Source organism: Bos taurus, chromosome 22 (assembly GCF_002263795.3).
Source record: "Bos taurus isolate L1 Dominette 01449 registration number 42190680 breed Hereford chromosome 22, ARS-UCD2.0, whole genome shotgun sequence".
Taxonomy (NCBI): domain Eukaryota; kingdom Metazoa; phylum Chordata; class Mammalia; order Artiodactyla; family Bovidae; genus Bos; species Bos taurus.
This window is the reverse complement of record NC_037349.1, coordinates 32,214,735-32,233,301: the sequence shown is the minus strand read 5'-3', so window position 1 is coordinate 32,233,301 and position 18,567 is coordinate 32,214,735. Positions and strand designations below refer to the sequence as shown.

At 42.5% G+C, this 18,567-nt stretch overlaps 1 protein-coding gene across 4 annotated transcripts in view; it reads right to left on the bottom strand.

Annotated features, from left to right (window-relative positions):
• FRMD4B (FERM domain containing 4B) overlaps positions 1 to 18,567 on the bottom strand; it is a 358,740-nt gene that overhangs the window by 148,476 nt on the left and 191,697 nt on the right. Inside the window, exon 1 of one of the 4 annotated variants that reach the window (XM_005222660.5) lies at positions 10,408 to 12,820. The exons of the other annotated variants lie outside the window; for them this stretch is intronic. Within the exon in view, the coding sequence (XP_005222717.1) occupies positions 10,408 to 10,431 (24 nt within the window). The 5' untranslated portion in view covers positions 10,432 to 12,820. Of the gene's footprint in view, positions 1 to 10,407; positions 12,821 to 18,567 lie in introns of those variants that run through there. 4 annotated transcript variants of the gene reach the window in all.

The window sequence follows — 18,567 nt, the reverse complement described above, 5'->3', positions numbered from 1 at the left end:
GATTTAGCAAAGCATTATCAAGTAGTGAAAACAGAAAAGTCAATTCATTTTGGACAATATAGAAAAATTCTTAACATCCAGGACTCATTTTACCATCACAGAACAAACCATTCCCCTCAACCTAGATACTTCTAATATTCAGTGATGAAACTTTAATGTAATCTAATGCTGGTTGTGCTTTCAAAGAGGATTCTGTCTTTTTTTGAGGCTAACATTGGATTCAAAGATTAAAACAGAGCAAACCCAAAACTGGAAGGCCACAGGTCAGAGAGATGAGAGAAATTCATAACAGGAGCCCAAGAAGACTTCTGGGTGAGCACCAGGAAACACAATGAGGGGAAAAGAATCCTCTGAGGGAGCCATCCCCTAACAGCTCATGAGCATCTACTGTCCCGTTTTCTAGCTGGTTTTTAAGTGTAACCAATATTAAAAATTAAGCTAGATCAACTTACATCTTTTACTCCCTTTTACTATTCTCTTTGTTCTTGAGGTTATTAACATCTAGTGAATCAGTATGGCAGCAATTCTCTTTAGTGATGCCTAATGCTCATCTTTTCCCAACTCAGTGCTGTTAACCTTGATGACATGAAGTCAGTCAAGGTGAGAATATTATTGGAAATTGGCAAATGCTACCTGGTAGCTTGGGCTTCACTGATGGCTCAGTGGTAAAGAATCTACCTGCCAATACAGGAGAGGCAGGTTTGATATCTGGGTCAGAAAGATTCCCTGGAGGAGGAAATGGCAACCCACTCCAGTATTCTCGTTTGGAAAATCTCATACACAGAGGAACCTGGTGCCCTACAGTCCATAGGGTTGCAAAAGAATCAGATACAACTCAGCGACTAAACAAGAACCCTTGTCCCCAGAAAGCTGGTTGTTAAACATTTACCAACATACCACTGGAGAAGTTCAATGGGAGAAGGGGACCTGAGGGGAGGACATTGCTCAGAGCTCTGGGTCAGGATGCTGAGACCACTGAGAGACTCGTGACAAAGGTGAAAGAACAGAGGTTTTCAGTCCAGACATAACTCTGTTCAAAGCTCAGCTGATTCAACTTTCTTAGGACTTATTTATTACATCTCTAAAATGGGACCAATAATAGCTACTGACATAAAGAAGAGCTTAGTGAAAAGAGGTGGACATAAACAGTGCCAGTTATACTTTATTATTATATCTGACAAATCCCCAGTGGGCTAGCTCATTGCTGAGGTTCTCTCGACCCAGGACTAGGATGCTCATATCAAATGCTCAGTGTCATTTGCTTTTCCTGTTATTTCAGTACTGGAATGTAAGCTTCACTTACTGCTGCTTTCCTAGCCCCTAAGCCAATACCAAGACCACTGTAGGGCAAAGTAAGTATGTGTGGAATGAATGAATTTCCCTTCATTTTCAGCTCCTGATCCACTTCTGGGTTTTCTGCCCGTTTCTACTGTTAAGGTCTCATTGGCAAGTGAGGGACTCCTTTGCCTCTTAACTGCCAGGTCCCAACCAGCTGTGTTGCTGCAACCCTTCTGGAATCAATCAAACCACTGGAACTCTTCTCCTGCTAAAGCAGACCGCCGTGACCTTAAAGCCTTGGTGAAAGACGCTTCCAGGGTTTTCATCACAAGCAGAACCAAGCCTGTGCCATTCTGCTCGGTCGGCAAGTTTCCCCCTGCTTCTATTCCTGCTCTGAAATAATCTCAGTTCCGCTCTGCCCCCAGCAGAACGGGTGAGTCTTGTGAAAGGAAATCTCACCCAACATTTGGGGCTGTAACCAAGGCAAACCAAGTATTTCCCCTGGTGGCCCTGCCTCAGCCCGGTTTCTTAGATGCGCTCTCCTAGAGCGGCATTTCTGAAGGGAGGGGGGTGTGGTCATTTAAAAAAGGATGGGTGTCTCTGCTAAGAGTGGCCTGGATGTTGGGTTATGCAAACTCAGTGGGAAGTCATTACCTTCCAGAATTTCTAGTACTTTTCTAATCACATTTGCTTTAGTCAGAGGGGTTAAGCAGGGTGGAGCTGCCCACTTGGCTAGTGCAGGGTAGTGGCTGGGAGCAGCCCCGAGGAAGACCAGTGGGCGTGATGCCTGACCCTGGCTCTGTCTCGAACTAGCTGGACACTTCCGGCAAGCCACTTACCTTCTCTGAGTAGTTGCATTGTAGCATCCCATGGATGTGTGTGTTAGGTCGCTTCAGTCCTGTCTGACTCTTTGTGATGCTATAGACTGTAGCCTGCCAGGCTCCTCTGTCCATGGGATTTCCCCAGGCAAGAATACTAGAGTGGGTAGCCATGTCCTTCTCCAGGGATCTTTACAAACCAGGGATCAAACTTAAGTCCCTTGTGTCTCCTGCATTGGCAGGCAGCTTCTTTACCACTAGCATCACCTGGGAAGCCATAAGAAGCATCTTATTACTTTTTAAAGTATAGTGTATTATTTAAGAAGTGTGATGCTCAAGACCATAGACTCTGAAGTGAGTAAGACTTGAGTTTAAACCCCAGCTCTCCTCGGTAGCATCTGTGTGGTCTTATACAGGTATTTGACTTCACTTTGAGCCTTGGTTTCCTGGTCTGAAAGAGGAAATAACAATAGCACCCCTTGCCAAGAGCTGTAAAGACTACATAAGATAATATACATAAAATGCTTAGCAGAGCACACACCTTACAAACACACTTTTCACTAATAAAAACCAAGGAATTTCTACAGGGGCTTCCCTGGTGGCTCAGTGGTAAAGAACCCACCAGCCAAATACTATGAGATGAGGCTGGAGGTGGATGACAAAAATCAAAGAAAGACAGAAAGAACGAGAAGAGTGCTTCATTGGTCCTCACCTATAAAATGGACATATACATATGACTAAGTTTATCAGCTTACCGTGAGGATTAAATGAATGAATAAACATAAAGTGCAGTGCTTGGCACATGGTGCTGTTCAGTCTCTAAGTCCTGTCTGATTCTGCGATCCCCTGGACTATAGTCCACCAGGCTCCTATGTCCATGGGATTTCCCAGGCAAGAATACTGGAGTGGGTTGACATTTCCTTCTCCAGGGGGTCTTCCTGACCCAGGGATTGAACCTGCATCTCCTGAGTCTCCTGCATTGACAGATGGATTATTTACCACTGAGTCATCTGGGAATTCCACAGTGACTATCACTTTCTTATAATAAATACTAAAACGATTCTGTTTTAATTATCTCTTCCAAACTGTTACTGGTTAATATCCAGATACAGATCCCCCACTCTTTTTAGATCCCTCTATTTCTACCTTTGTTACCAGTTCAGCTGATGGGCTGGTAACATATCTCCGTTGGCTGGTAAATCTATAACACGTTTACAAGGCTACTTCAGGTCATGGTGAAGGTCCACAGTGAACTCTATTCAGTTCCCTTTCTTTTTCCTATGAAATGTAATGTCGGCCTAGAAAATGAAACTTTGTGTAAAGTATCAGTTTTAGATGGAGAAGGAAATGGCAACCCACTCCAGTACTCTTGTCTGGAAAATCCCATGGACAGAGGAGTGTGGTGGGCTATAGTCCGTGGGGTCACAAAGAGTTGGACACAACTGAGCGACTCAACTTTCACTTTTTAGTTTTAGAATCAGTTCTGTCATGAACTTGGGACAATTTTTGCATCTGTAAAATAGGAAGTGAGATACTCAGGGTTAAGCACGGACTTCAGCATTAGGCAACCCTGGATGCAAGACTTGACTCCAACAATTAGCTGGTGGGACCCTAGACAAATCATTTAACCCCTGTAAATGAGTTTATTTAAATTTGAAAAATATGGACAGTAACACTATCTACCTCATGGAGCTCAGGATAAAACACAAGAACGGGTGGAAAGAACCCCACACAGCACCTGCCATTCTGTGTTAGCCATGATGAATGATGGTGACTATTGAACCTGCCACAGGCGTGGTGTGACTACATGGACCACTAAGAAAAACGTCCTGCAGGCCCCAGAAAAGGCAGAAAACATCTAGGTCTGGAAAACACATCAATGGGACAGGTTGATGACACAGACAAAACATCCTCAAGCAGGATGCTTTGTATACACAAGAAGGTAAACAGATCTGAAACAGTCTAGTCAGATCAGGAGAATTCCCCTCCATGGTTTCATCTCACAGGAGTGGAAGGTTCCCACAAGCGTCTCCTTGACCAAGGGGGTCTAGCTTCAGAGCTGACCTGATTCAATCAGAAGAAAGCTCCCGTCACTCCTGCAGACCACCTAATCCTGCACTGCTCGCTCCCTGTCCACCCTCCCTGGTCTTGTACTCCTTTCCCCCTAAATCTCTGGCTCCAGCCACACTGGTCCTCTTCCTGTTCTCCCTCTGTATGATCTCATTCACACCTCAAAGCATGAGAAGGTTTGGAAAGTGACTGGCTAAACCAATTTGTTCTTAAAAACACAGATTAAACATTCATTGCTCATAGAAGCCATTGTGTAGTGGTTATGAGTAAAGACTCTGAAGTCAGCTCACCCAGGGTTCAAATCCTGGCTTTGATGTTTTGCTAGGGGCACCATGTGGGCAAACGACCTCATCTCTGTGTTCTGTTTCCTGATCTGAGTAATGGAAACAGTACTAGTGCCTTGCTATGAGGTTTGAATAAGCTGATGCACAGGGTGTCTGGAATAGCCGTGGGCTCCATAACTCTTACTATGAGTGTGTGTTGTGTTCTTTCAGCTCTCAATACTTCTCTTTTGTAGCATTTCTCACAATTGTAATTAAAGAATGATGTACTTTGTTGTATAATATCCACCTCCAGGGACCCTATCTGTCTTCTTAATCACTGGACCCTGAGCTTATAGCTGGCACCGTGTAGAAGCAGCTGCTCAATAAATGTCTGTTGGATGAAAAAATGGAGTTGCTTATTCATTTTTTAAAAACTGAGAGCACAACAGAGTCTTCTTGTCTCACATAAAATATTTAAAAGCCACCACTAGTTGATGAGTAGCTTCTTTTAAAAAGAAGGAAGAAAGGATAATGTAAAATTAAGATCTGTGGTATGTTGGAACCCAGTACTTGTTTTAAAAAAGAGGGGCGCTTGCACTTCAGGTGAGCACTTAGGGATGTGCATGGTTACTACGAACAAGTTCCTAGCATTGCAACTCAAATATAGTGCTTACTGTGTAATCTCTGCAGATTTTCAGACGAATCCCTAAAGCCAGGTGACTGCTCTAATGGTGAACAGAACAATTACTTACAAGTCCCACTCGAGTGACCTTACTCTTAACTCAACACAAGGCCAAATACCAAGAGGGTGCCTGCCTCCTCCACACTCCAGTTATTGGTAGAGGTTCGACTCCTCTCAGAGATGTGGTATAAACAGCTGCAGAGCCTCCTCTGCAGGTGGAAGGACTTGCCCTTAGGTTCTAAATACCTTGTATGGAGTCCACGACAATTCCCGGATCACACACTTCTAGTGGGCTTGAACAAGGTTAAGTGCTAAAGAGTTCTCCAAAAAAACTCTTTTCTCAGGTATCACACACAGAGGCCAACTTGTTCCTCACCATTTCTCTGAGAGACACATACATTTATCCCATTTCCCCTGCTGGGATACAGGACTTCTTACAAGTCTATTAATGTGGGTAGAGGGGTTTGCAAACAAACCTCCAAAGCATAAGCAAAACCTGTGTGTGAGAATCTTTTCCAGGAAGAGTTTCTATAACTTTTGTCAGATTTATATCTGGGTTCATGTCCTTAAAATGGTTTAGAACTAGGTCTTTTAAAATGATGAACACTTGACCTCAGTCAGGCCCAAGACGCAAGTTTGCACTGGACATATGGTAATTCATTACTTATTTGTGAAGCTATGCCCAGTGATATCCAGACAAATGTCTGCAAGGTCAAGTGATCTCGTGTGTCCAAGAGGACAGAAGGCTGATGGATATCCTGATGAGGACAAGAGGTGGGATAATGAATAACTGATTCACACTTATGCTATCATGAACATTAAGGGCCCTGAAAAAAATTATCCATTCATTAGTTTGTACACTCAGTCTTCTGGTGACGTTTCCATATCTTCATGGCACCCTTGTCTTTATTCGCTGTACTTGAGATGCATGCTGTGTGCTAAGTCACTTCAGTCTGTCCAGCTCTGTGCGACCCTATGGACTGTAGCCCCCCAGACTCCTCTGTCCATGGTATTTCCCAGGCAATAATACTGGAGTGGGTTGCCATGCCCTTCTCCAGGGGATCTTCCCAACTCAGGGATTGAACCTGCGTCCCTGGCGTCTCCTGCATTGGCAGGTGGGTTCTTTACCACTAGTGCCACCTGAGAAGCCCTGTACTTGGGATAGATGTATAATAATATTACCTAATAATAGCAACTGCCAGTTACTATGTATGTCTTGAGTGACAAAGGCCAGCTCTAATCCTCTCAACAACCTAGTTAAGATAACTGTAATTATGTCTGTCACGACACCAGAAAGGTTACTCAGTTCATAAGTGGCCATGCAGGATTCATGTGCTAAGACTCCTGCCACTTCCTGTTCCTGTTTCATATGGATACACCCTACCAAAAACAGAACCTTTACCAGTGGACTCCTGAATGCTTTAGGGTGTCACTGTTTGCTGTAATTGACATGTTTCAATTTCTACCTAAAAACAGCTGTTGGTTGAATCTTTTGACCTCAAAATCATAATTAAATTCTACTACTCACAGCCATGTTATATCAACAGCTTTTCTACTCCCCAGGAGTGAGCAGTAAATGAACTAAAAGGCAAACTTGGAAGACTTACCAAGAGTCCCTGAAGAATTCCAATTTGCACTCCCTCCACTGGTTGGGGCTTCATATAGTCACTGCATCTCATTCACCTTTGTAAACCTGAGTCTGGCAGGCTGTTGGTGCAGGACACCCCCAGAAAATAAGTGTTGACTTCTAAGGAATTTGGAATCTAAGGAGCAGTGTCAAATTTCAACACAAGAAATGTATCCATGACCCACAAGGTCCAGATTTCTTCCTAGATAACACCTCCACTTATGATTTCAGTCTGCAGCCTGGGAAATTTCTCCATTTTCAACTTTGCTGTCCTCCCATCACTCCTACTCATGGACTGCCCCTGGCTCAACAGGCTTCTGAGTCATTATAGTCCATGCTCAGCATCTCTTTTTATGAAAAGGAAAATATCAGTGGAAAGGAAGGAAGAAGGGAGAGAAAAAGGAAAAGGAGAGCAAGAGAGGAATGAGGAGAGGGAGATGGTGGCCAGCAGAAAGGGAGAGACAGATGCAACTGGTCTGTAAGGAATCTAGGGGACTTCCCTGGTGATTCAGTGGCTAAGACTCCACATTCCCAATGCAGGGAGCCAGGGTTTGATCCCTGGTTAGGGAAGTAGGTCCCACATGACACAGCTAAGAGTTTAAATGCCGCTAAAGATCCTGCATGCCATAATGAAGACTGAAAATCCCTCGGGTTGCAGCTAAGACCCGACGCAGCCAAATAAATAAATACACACACAAAAAAAAGAATCTGTAGTTATTTCATATGATTAAAGTTAGAGAATTTCGAAGCTGAAAAGGGGTCTTGGCACTACACTAATGCCTTCACCCATGAATGTGGGTTCGGAGGGCTGGACTGGATGGGAAAAGTCAGCTCACCAAGACCTCAGAGCTCAGCAGTCAGAGGCAGACCTAGACCTGGAATCCAGTACTCTCTCTCACAGTGCTCTTTAGATAAAGATTTCCTGCTGTGGAAGGTCAGCTTCTGGACTAATCTCATTCCTGACTGCAAAACCTGAAAATAAAACATGTCTAACAGAAAGGGTGGGATACAGTAAAATCTTGAAACAACAAATATAAACTCTGCTGACTTGTTCACTCTAACTTGCAAGGACAGAAGAAAACCAAAAGAGGAAATAAACCAAGACAGGGCAGAAGTGAACATATACTTTACAGCACCACCTAAAAAGGCTTGTTTTAAGGGAAAAAAAGAAAGCATCTAAAATAAACAGAGAATGAGCCCAACATCATCCTTTGCTCTTGCTGCTTTTATTGGAATGATACACTGTTTGACTAGCCTTGTCAGATTACACTAACATGTATTACTGTATATTTTACCTGTACTCAGCTTTATCTTTCCAGTTTAGAAAAAGTTTTTCATTTAAAAATTTTCATAGTTTTCCAACATTAAGCAAGAGGAAGTCTCAACTGGAGCTTCATGGAATCCAGATCAGGGACAAACAATGTGTCTCATTCTTGAATTATGATCTTGCGACACGCATCGACTAAGAGCTAACTAATATATTCAGGCTCGGACAATATTTTCAAAGCAAAGAGAAAGTCTTTTAGTACGTTTTTATCTAGTACTGCAGCTTGTTATGACTAGTGACAAGACGGCTGCTTCTTTTCTTGGGGTCCTTCATGTACCTGTTCATTGGTTTCTGCCAGCAGTTGGAAGCAGCTGGAAGCAGCCCATAATAAGAAGCAGAGTCTCATTTGGGATGCAGCTCTCACCTCTCTATTCCAGGAGAGAAATGAGTGCATGAGAAGAAACTCACGCTGCATGAAATGCAGAGATACTGGAAGTCAGACAAAGCAACCAGGTGGTCCTAGAAACAGCATTGTGGTGGACACAGTATAAAACCAGGGCTCTGGAGAGAGGGCCTCCGGGACTGTGTCCTGCTCCTAATGCAACAGGAGATCTTAGGAGCATTCCTCCACTACTCTGGATTTCCAACTACTCAGTAAGAGCATGAGGGGACTGGATAAAGTGACTTACGAGGTTTCTTCCAGTTCAAACAGTCTACAGTGTAAATACATTTAACAATCCTACTCAACTAGCGGTATTTGTCCACCGCCCATCTCCCACCCTTCCCACTGTTACTGAGCCCTCTCTCCATGGCGAGGGTGTGGTGGGGGTGGGGTACTCGACCGTAATAACCTCCATTCCAATAGTCATCAGTACACAGTTTTCTGTGTACTCCAAATGAATGACCAAATAAACGGTGCACTGGAACACAGAGAATGTGCCCTGGAGTGGAATTTGGTGTTTCTGGGAATATTTTAGTTTCTCTGCTAAGAGATGTAGTTCCTGATTCCTGAAAGGGCTGCATGACAAGATGGTCTTACTTCTAGGCAGGTTTTATGTCCTGATTCTTAATTGCAGGATCATCTCACATGAGTCTATGTCACCATAATAGAATCCAGGCAATAGGACTGCATTTTGGATATGTTACATTCCTTTCTACTCCTTCAGATCATTAAATAGTTTTAGATAGGACTGATTTAGAGACAGTTGATTGATTTCTAAGGCCACGCTACTGTGCTGGATTATGACAAGGGGATAGGATCCCAGCCGCTATTGTGATACATTTATTTCCTTGACGTTTGTCTCTCTACCCAATCCTACCCACTTCCTCCACAGACTTCCTCTTATAGCCAAGAGCTTTGCAGCCTCCTGGATGAGACAATTTCCTTTGTTTTCTAAAGTCTACCCAGATTTTCCTCCCCTCCTCCCTTTCAACTTCTACCCATGAGGGGAAAAAAAAAAATGGATGCACAGAATTAGATTTGATGAACTTACCATAGCCACAATCCACAGGAGGAAAGAAAAAAAAAAAAAAGGCTTCCCTTTAATTAGGATGTAGGACTTCCTTTGACAAATCATAAAGGTTTTATGAATTAATTGATAGCCATCCCCGAAAATGGCATTGCTGAGGTCTCTACCTTGAACTGCTGAATTCTGATTGCATGAAATCTTCATAAACTAGACTGAGGGATGGAATTCCATTTTTCTGCTGCTGTTTCAAGGCAAGACAGGGATGTATGATAAAAGGTCCTTTTAGAAAAGCTACTAATGAGTTCTAGTCCCCCACAGGCTCTCTCCTGCCAAATGCTCACAGAAATAGAGATGGCTCCCAACACACTGTGCTGAGATGATTAACAACAGCAAATCTCAAAGCATTTCCATGCTGCTTACTGACACCGTTCCTGCCCTTGCTCTGTCCTTTCCACATCCGTATAACAGCTCAACTCTTTACAATTAAAAAAAAAGAAAAAAAGAGAATGGTTTTGGGGTGGGGTTGTGGGGAGCAGTGAGGTGGAATTATACACTTCAACAATTACCAAAGTTCTGAAATTGAAAACAAGAAATCAGCCTTTTAGGACCTTTAAGGGGGCAGAGATAACATTCAACACAATGACAGGAAAACCCTCCAAAAGATGAATGTTAAGGATGATTTTCACAGTGCTATCACACTGGAGCAGATCCAGGTCTTTGGGGGAAGGAATAACTCTTTGAAAAGAGTGAAGACAAACATTTCTTGGAGTTTCCTTTTCTGAAAGTCGGGTTCTGAAATATTAGTACTTAAGTTAATTCTCCCCTGTAAAATATTAAAATCTGCCCTCGATTCTCTAAGAAATGCCAGAAAGAGCTCAAGAAGCACCATTACGATGTCTGCAATCAAAAGATTAGAAGAGAAATTATTCTTACCTCTGAACCATGATCTCGGCTCATTTAAAGGGACTGGAGAGAACGGGCAGGACAAAGGACACATGTATTAAGCACTTGTGTGTGTGTTTTCTCCAAATACAAGCTGGTGGAAGTAGGGACCTAAAAACCCCGACGCCTTCCGCTGCCATATAATCGCAAGGAAATGACCTTACCGTTTGTTGCTTTGATTAGAAACAAAAGCCTTTCAACATGAGTCAGGAGAGCAATGGGAGGAAAAAAAAAAACCAACAACCCAAAACTTCTGCTATTTTTTTTTGGCCACCTAAAGCCTTTCTTCCTAACACGTGTAAACACATGATGAAATGTTGTTTATTGGTCATGCATCATCTGCATTGGATAATTATTCGGAGATTGGCTAGGACATTTAGGAATCCAAACTTCAGTTTTGGCTCTTCAGTCCGTACACATTTTGAACAGGCAGGGAATTTAATAAACACAAACAGAAATAACACCGAACTCAGCTGTGCTATTCACAGCCATTCTACACCATTCGCATTTACACTCAAAAGGAAACTCCAAATTCCATGGGATAACATTAGAATTGGCATCAGTGATGTTAGTCACAAACAGAAAATCTTGGGAGAAAGACCTTGGTCTTGAAAAAGGATTTATTTCATCATTTGCACTTCAAAATCATTACTAATGAACTCAATGGACAGGGAATAATCAAAATCCATTATACTTCAAAGTCAAGTAGAGAGAAAAATATATAAAATTCAGTTTAAAAAAACCCCACTTTTTAATTATAGAATGGCTAGGTAAGAGGCTGTGATGTGGTACCCTGTTTTTCCCATCTGAAAAAAGAATCTTCTGGACTTTTGTGCTAGTGTGTGGTGTAACTAAGAAAACATGTATTCTAGAGCCAGACGAGCCTGGCATTTTGTAGCCATATATTCTTGGGTAAGTTATTTGACCTCTCTGAGAATCTGTTTCCTTCTTAGTAAAATGGGGATAAAAAGCCCTATCTCGTTAAGGGTGTTGGAGGAATTAAATGAGATTGGACATACAAAACACAAGGAATCTGACTGGCAGATAGACATACACCATGTATTTAAATAAAAGGAGAGGTGCCCTCTCTCCTATCAAAATCCCTGTCCCTCAGAAATGTCCCTCAGAAACTCAAAGACTATAATTCCTTTGAATTACAGTGTACTGTTGCGGGGAGACACAATACCTTGAAACAACCTAATTCAATATCAAGTTTGGATGCTTATAAAGATCATTTGGTGAAATCGGTAGCAAAGGAGTTACTGCCAATTCAATAATAATTATAGGCATGTGACCTTAGAATCGGAAGGGCTGAATGCTAGAGTAACCAGGTTACTTAACGCTACTTGGCCATGCAGTAGGTGGTTATGCTGGAAGACCATGCATATACAACTCTGCTGCTGCTGCTAAGTCGCTTCAGTTGTATCTGACTCTGTGCGACCCCATAAAGGAGGAAAAAATACTCACACAATAATACTCCCAGTGAAGTAACATACACAGAGACTGAAAAAGTGCTGTACTATTTATAATAGCTAAGACATGGAAGCACTAAAGTGCTTCTTGATGAAAGTGAAAGAGGAGAATGAAAAAGTCAGCTTAAAACTCAACATTCAGAAAACTAAGATCATGGCATCTGGTCCCGTCACTTCATGGCAAATAGATGGGGAAACAGTTGAAACAGTGACAGACTTTATTTTTTGGGGCTCCAAAATCACTGCAGATGGTGACTGAAGCCATGAAATTAAAAGAAGCTTGCTCCTTGGAAGAAAAGTTATGACCAACCTAGACATGTTATTAAAAAGCAGAGACATTACTTTGCCAACAAAGGTCTGTCTAGTCAAAGCTATGGTTTTTCCAGTAGTCAAGTATGGATGTGAGCATTGGACTATAAAGAAAGCTGAGAACCGAAGAATTGATGATTTTGAACTGTGATGTTGGAGAAGACTCTTGAGAGTCCCCTGGACTGCAAGGAGATCCAGCCAGTCCATCCTAAAGAAAATCAGTCCTGAATATTCATTGGAAGGACTGATGCTGAAGCTGAAACTCCAATACTTTGGCCATCTGTTGCGAAGAACTGACTCATTGGAAAAGACCCTGATGCTGGGAGAGACTGAAGGCAGGAGGAGAAGGGGACGACAGAGGATGAGATGGCTGGATGGCATCACCAACTCAATGGACATGAGTGAGTAAACTCTGGGAGTTGGTGATGGAGAGGAAGGCCTGGCATGCTGCAGTCCATGGGGTAGCAAAGAGTCAGACACGACTGAGTGACTGAACTGAACTGAACTCAACAGAATTGAAGACATGGAAACAACCTAAATGTTCATCGACGGATGAATGGATAAAGATGTTATACTTATATGAAATGGACTATTACTCAGCTATACAAAAGAATGAATAATGCCATCTGCAGCTCCATGGGTGGATCTAGAGATGATCACACTGACCAAAATAAGTCAGAGAGAGATAGAGATAAGCATCATATGATATCACTTACATGTCTAACTTAAAATACGACACATATGAGCTTATCTATGAAACAGAAACAGTCTTGTGGTTGCCAAGGAGGGAGAATTGGAAAAGATGGGTTAGGAGTTTGGGATTATCAGAAGCAAACTATTATATACAGAATGGATAAATAACCCAAGGTCCTATTGTATAATGCAGAGAATTATATTCAATATCCTGTAATAAATCATAATGGAAAAGAATATGAAAAATATATGTGTAACTTAATACCTTTGCTGTACACCAGAAACTAACACAATACTGTAAATCAACTATACTTCAATTATTAAAAAACAAGAAAGAAAAAGTTCTGTAGCTCAAATGACTTGGGCAGAAGCAAAGATGCCGTGCTTGAGTAAGCTAGAAGGATGATTCAGTCAAGGGCTTACATTTCGGGGCCAACACAGCACACAGATGCATGTAGAGAGACTGAAAAAAAGTACTTCATAAAGAGGGAAAGTGCAAGAGAGCAATCACCCAAATTCTTAATCCACAGGGCAAATAATCTTAAGTACTGGAAGAAGATACTGGACTATTTCATCTACATTCCTAAATTTTTATATCTCCAAGTAGGGTAAGACACTTCCCAAGTGGCTCAGTAGTAAAGAATTTGCTTGCCAGTGCAGGAGACATGAGTTTGATCCCTGGGTTGGGAAGATCCCCTGGAGAAGGAAATGGCAACCCACTCCAGTATTCTTGCCTGGAGAATCCCATGGACAGAGGAGCCTGATGGGCTACAGTCCATGGGGTCACAAAGAGTCAGACATGACTGAGCACTCGCACATACACACCAAGCTGGGTAAAACACTTGTCTTGAATCTTCTTAGTTGGAACATGGGGAGTGACTTTATATTTGGGGGAACCTTCTATTTGGGGACATATAGCAGCAAAAGCTCAATAAATGGTGACTTTTCTCCCTGAGTTGGAAAGTCTACGGAGAGATCTAGTGTGACATTTCCAAAGATAAGGAAAGAATTTTTCACTGTTGAAGGACAATCAGAATTTTGATAAATAGTTTCATAATCAAGACAATAGAATGAGCTAAATCCAGGAGGCTAAAGCCGACCTGAAGGACCAGGTAAAGTGACAGACCAAATACAGGGTTGGGGCAAGGTCAGGTTATGGCCGTGGGAGCACACATGAAGACTAAAACCAGGATACGATCACAGCTTAAGTGTGTTGTTTTCAACCATCTTAACTCTGTTTCGCCTTTTCTAATTATGATCCCTGCTTTTCCATGAGGGCACCATCCAAATGATTAGAGTGAAACCTCATGTCCCTATATCAAAGGATAATAAACATGTGATTCAGGAATTGTTGTTTAGTTGCTAAGTCATGCCCAACTCTTTTTTGCGACCCCATGGACTATAGTCTGCCAGGTTCCTCTGTCCATAGGATTTCTCAGGCAAGAATACAGGAGTGGGTTGCTATTTCCTTCTCCAAGGGATCTTCCTGATCCAGTGATCGAACCCACATCTTTTACAGTGGCAGATGGATTCTTTACCACTGAGGCACCAGGGAAGCCCAGATTCAGGAATAGCAATAAAAATACCAGTCTCCTATATTCCCAGTTAAAGGGAACAGGGAAGAAGCGTGTCTGTCTTTGTTCTGGAGTTAAAAAGCTGCCAGGATGAGACCTGGAGTACCAGAGTACTTCAGGCCAGAGAGAAGAGCTGGAGATAAACAGAATCCAAAGACTGTCTGAATCACTATAATTTCTACTTCTACTTAAGCGAGTTAAAATTTTTTTTAATTGGTTTGCAAACAAAAAGGTTCTATCTAATACAGTAGTTCACAAGAGACAGGACAACTGGAACCAAATACCCTTCATCAACTGACCAATACTGTTTATAAGATGAGTGATTATCAACACGGAACTGGGGAGCTGGGTGGGGCCCCAGGTGCAAAGACACTGGGAGGCTGAGGTACCAGGGATTCCGTCTTGGGGAAAGGATAGCTGTTGCAGCACTGGTATCAGATAGGAGCTCTGTGGTCTGTGCGTTAGACAGGACCCTGTCCTCTAGAATTTGCATAGAAAGGTGCACACCGGAAGAGTGGCAACTCTCTACACCCAACCTGAAACCGCTGCTCTTCCACGTGGCTCCTCTCTGACAGTCAGCCCCGGGCCAGGGCTTAATGTGGGATGCAAATGCAGGCTCAGGGAGCTCTGCTGAGTCCCACTGAAAATGAAATTAAAAAAAAAAAAAACCACACAGAAATTAACACAACATTGTAAATCAACTACAACTACTACATTGTAAATCAACTATTGCAGTGAAATAAATTTTAGAAAAGAAAATGAAATTATACCCCCAGAGTAAGTCCAAATGAAATATAGGCATAAGTGGAATTATGCCTATAAAATGCAAACTGTGACATAATTGGATGATCACTAACTGGTGAGCTTGGACAAGAGTATTGGTGACTCTGTGGGGCTTTCACTATCTCTAGAAGTGGGACAAGGGAAATAGGTCCATCATTTTAGGGGAAAAAATGTCAAAGTGTAGACCCGATTTTTAAAGAAATACAGTCTTAGGAATCCTTACCAGAAGCTTTGCACTTTCACAAAACCATCACTTTCATCACAGAACACATCATACATCAAACGAATGCCAGACACACCATAAAATCCCACCACAGGCAAAGCGCTGCAGTTTTCTAAAACTCTGACGGCCAAGCACAGCTCTGAACCACTCATCATAAACTAAAAGGACAAACTTAATTTCAGACCGGCTCATCTCCCGAATATGGTGAGGTTTGCATTAAAGAAAAGAATATTTCCTTCATAACTCCTCAACCTTCTCTAATTCTGCCTTGAGAACTGATCCAGTTCCTATCAAATATTCATGGACCACTATGTACGTGCAGAAGCCCTGCCAGGGAAATCCAAGATGAAAACACTACGGTCCTGACCCTCGGGGGATTTACAGCCCAGACTCAGTGTTTCTCAACGGGAGCCACATGACCATCTCATTTCTCACCTCACAGGCAACCCTGCAGTTGAGGGTTCATGCATCCCCTTCACACACAGGCTAGGTCTTGTTTTCCATCATTTATCAATCCGGACACCAGTGTTCCTTAGGTTCCTGATAGTTTTCCTTAGATCTGCATTCATTCCAATAACTGTTTGGGGGGAGAGGGTTTGCTTATATAATGGTTGTAATACCTGCAAAAAAGGGCACTACACTTGGCTTAATGCTCTGTGGTCTTGTAATTTTTAATACATTTTGAACACTGGGGCTCACATTTTTCCATATGCACTGGCTCCTACCAATTATGTAGTTAGTTTTGCTGGGTATTGGGCTAGGTGGTGAGGACACAGTGATGATGGGGGAGATGTCCAGAGTGGGGCAAGAAATTTAAAAAATAATAAATATGGTTAATTTCAGGTGAGGGTTAAGACCTATGAAGAAACTAAAGCAGGAGGATGCAACGAAGAGTCATGGAGGGATTGAAGATGAAGAAGGAGCCCTCCAGGGGACGGGCTTCTCTGGTGGCTCAGTGGCAAAGAATCTGCTTGCCAATGCAGGAGACACTGTGTTCGATCCCTGATCCAGGAAGATTCCACAATCCTAAGAGCAACTAAGCCCATGTGCCACAACTACGGAAGCTGGCAGGCTCTAGAGCCCGAGCTCTGCAACAAGAGAGGCCACCCCAATGAGAAGCCCAGGCACTGCAACTAGTAAGTAGCCCCCGCTTGCCACAACTGGAGAATAGCCTGCAGGGCAACAAAGACCACCCCTTCTTCCACCCTCCACAAAAAAACACCTGAGGCATATAAGAAAAAACTTAAGCAGAAACTTTCTTGAACAAGTGTCTTTTCAAGTCAAATGAACAGTTCTTTCATCTGAAAGAGATAGCACTAAAGTCATGTCCGACTCTTGAGATCCCACAAACTGCAGCCTGCCAGGCTCGTCTGTCCATGGGATTCTCCAGGCAAGAACACTGGAGTGGGTTGCCATTTCCTTCTCCAGGGGATATTCCCGACCCAGGAATTGCACCCAGATCTCCCGCATTGCAGGCAGATGCTTTACCGACTGAGCTACACAGGAAGCCTGAGAACAGCCCAGTTAAGCTGCCTTGATCTTTAAGTTACTGTGTGTTACTGCATATGAAATTTATTTTCAGTGCAGTATGTTAGGGTCTGGCTGAATGGGGTTGGGCTACAAGGGAAGGAAGGTAGACATCTCTTCATATCCTCTTGTATTAGCTCTTCCCATTCCGCACCCCAGTAAACAAAACATTTATAAGAAAAAAAAAAAAAATGAGTCAGCCAAGGGAGTTCCCTGGTGGTCTAGTGGTTAGGATCTGCTGCTATTCACTTCTGTGGCCTGGGTTCAATCCCCAGTTGTAGCAAAAAAAGAAAAAGAAAAAAAAAAAGAGCCAGCCATGTGCATATTTGGGGGCTGAGTTCAGGACCACTTCTGCCTTCTGTGGGGCATATGGAAATTGCTCAACTCATACTGTGAATGAATAGGACTTCTGTTCAAAAAGGAAGAGCAGCAAATGCAGAAAACAAATTCATAATTTACTAGAACTGGGACAGCACTGCTGACTGATAAGGAACATTTGAAGTTTATTTAAGGTCTCCCTCAGGATCACGTGTTCCAGCAGTTGGAGGGGGCACACCATATCCAGGAAAAACAACCCTGATGGAAAAGTCCATTACTCACATTCCCCTCCAGGCAGCAAAAGAGGGAAGTTTCTTGTTCTAGGCGGCTTCTCTTGCTTTCTTAACCAAAAATAGAAAAACAGAGGTGAAAAAAGTAAGGGAGAAAGGCAAGCCTTATGGGGGATTCCTTTTCTATCTGTTTCACAAGATGAGAGCCCCATGACTTGTGACTTGGTTTTACCACAAGGCACTTGCCGTTTTTCAGGTGATGGACACTGTAAAATCTAATCTCACTCCCGTATTTGGAAAAACAAACAGAAAAAGGCCGTCAAAAATGCTCCAGCATTCATTGAAAAGTGCATATATTCATTGGTTTATTTTCTGAGTTTAAATGTTCCATGCAGTAAACTCATAGTCAACAGCCCATATTTATTCAGTGCCAACTGGTGCCAAGTATTGTGCCCCGTGCTTTACATAGATTCTTCTTTTATCCTGACAGCGACCCTAGGAAGTGGGTACTTGTTCATCTCCATTTTACAGCTGAGACAGAGGCTCAGAAGATCTGGTAAGAGAAGTCCTCACAACTGGGTGTAGGAGAACAGGATTCAAACCCAGAGCTCTCCGTCTTAAACACAGCCTTCTCATTCGGCTCTTGCAGACAGGGAGAAACACGTCCAGGGGTTAACATTCAGGCATGCTGGCATGCTATTAGATTTCCTTCCTGTATTTCTGCAGATTCTGGGTTTTTGTTTTGTTTTCCCCTTTTCTCCCACTTTGTGTTCCTTTGAAATCGAAACAGAACTTTTTATGGTGGAAAATTTCAAGTCCTTACAAAAAGTGACAGATGGGTATAATGAACCTCCATGTATCCATCAACCAGTTTTAACAGTTTTAACACATGGCTAATCTTGTTTCATTAATATTCTCATCCATTTTCTGTCCTTTTTATGTATTACTCTGGAGCAAATCTAAGATGGTCAAAAAAATTTTATCTGTAAATATTCCAATATAAAAGCTAAGGACATTTTTAA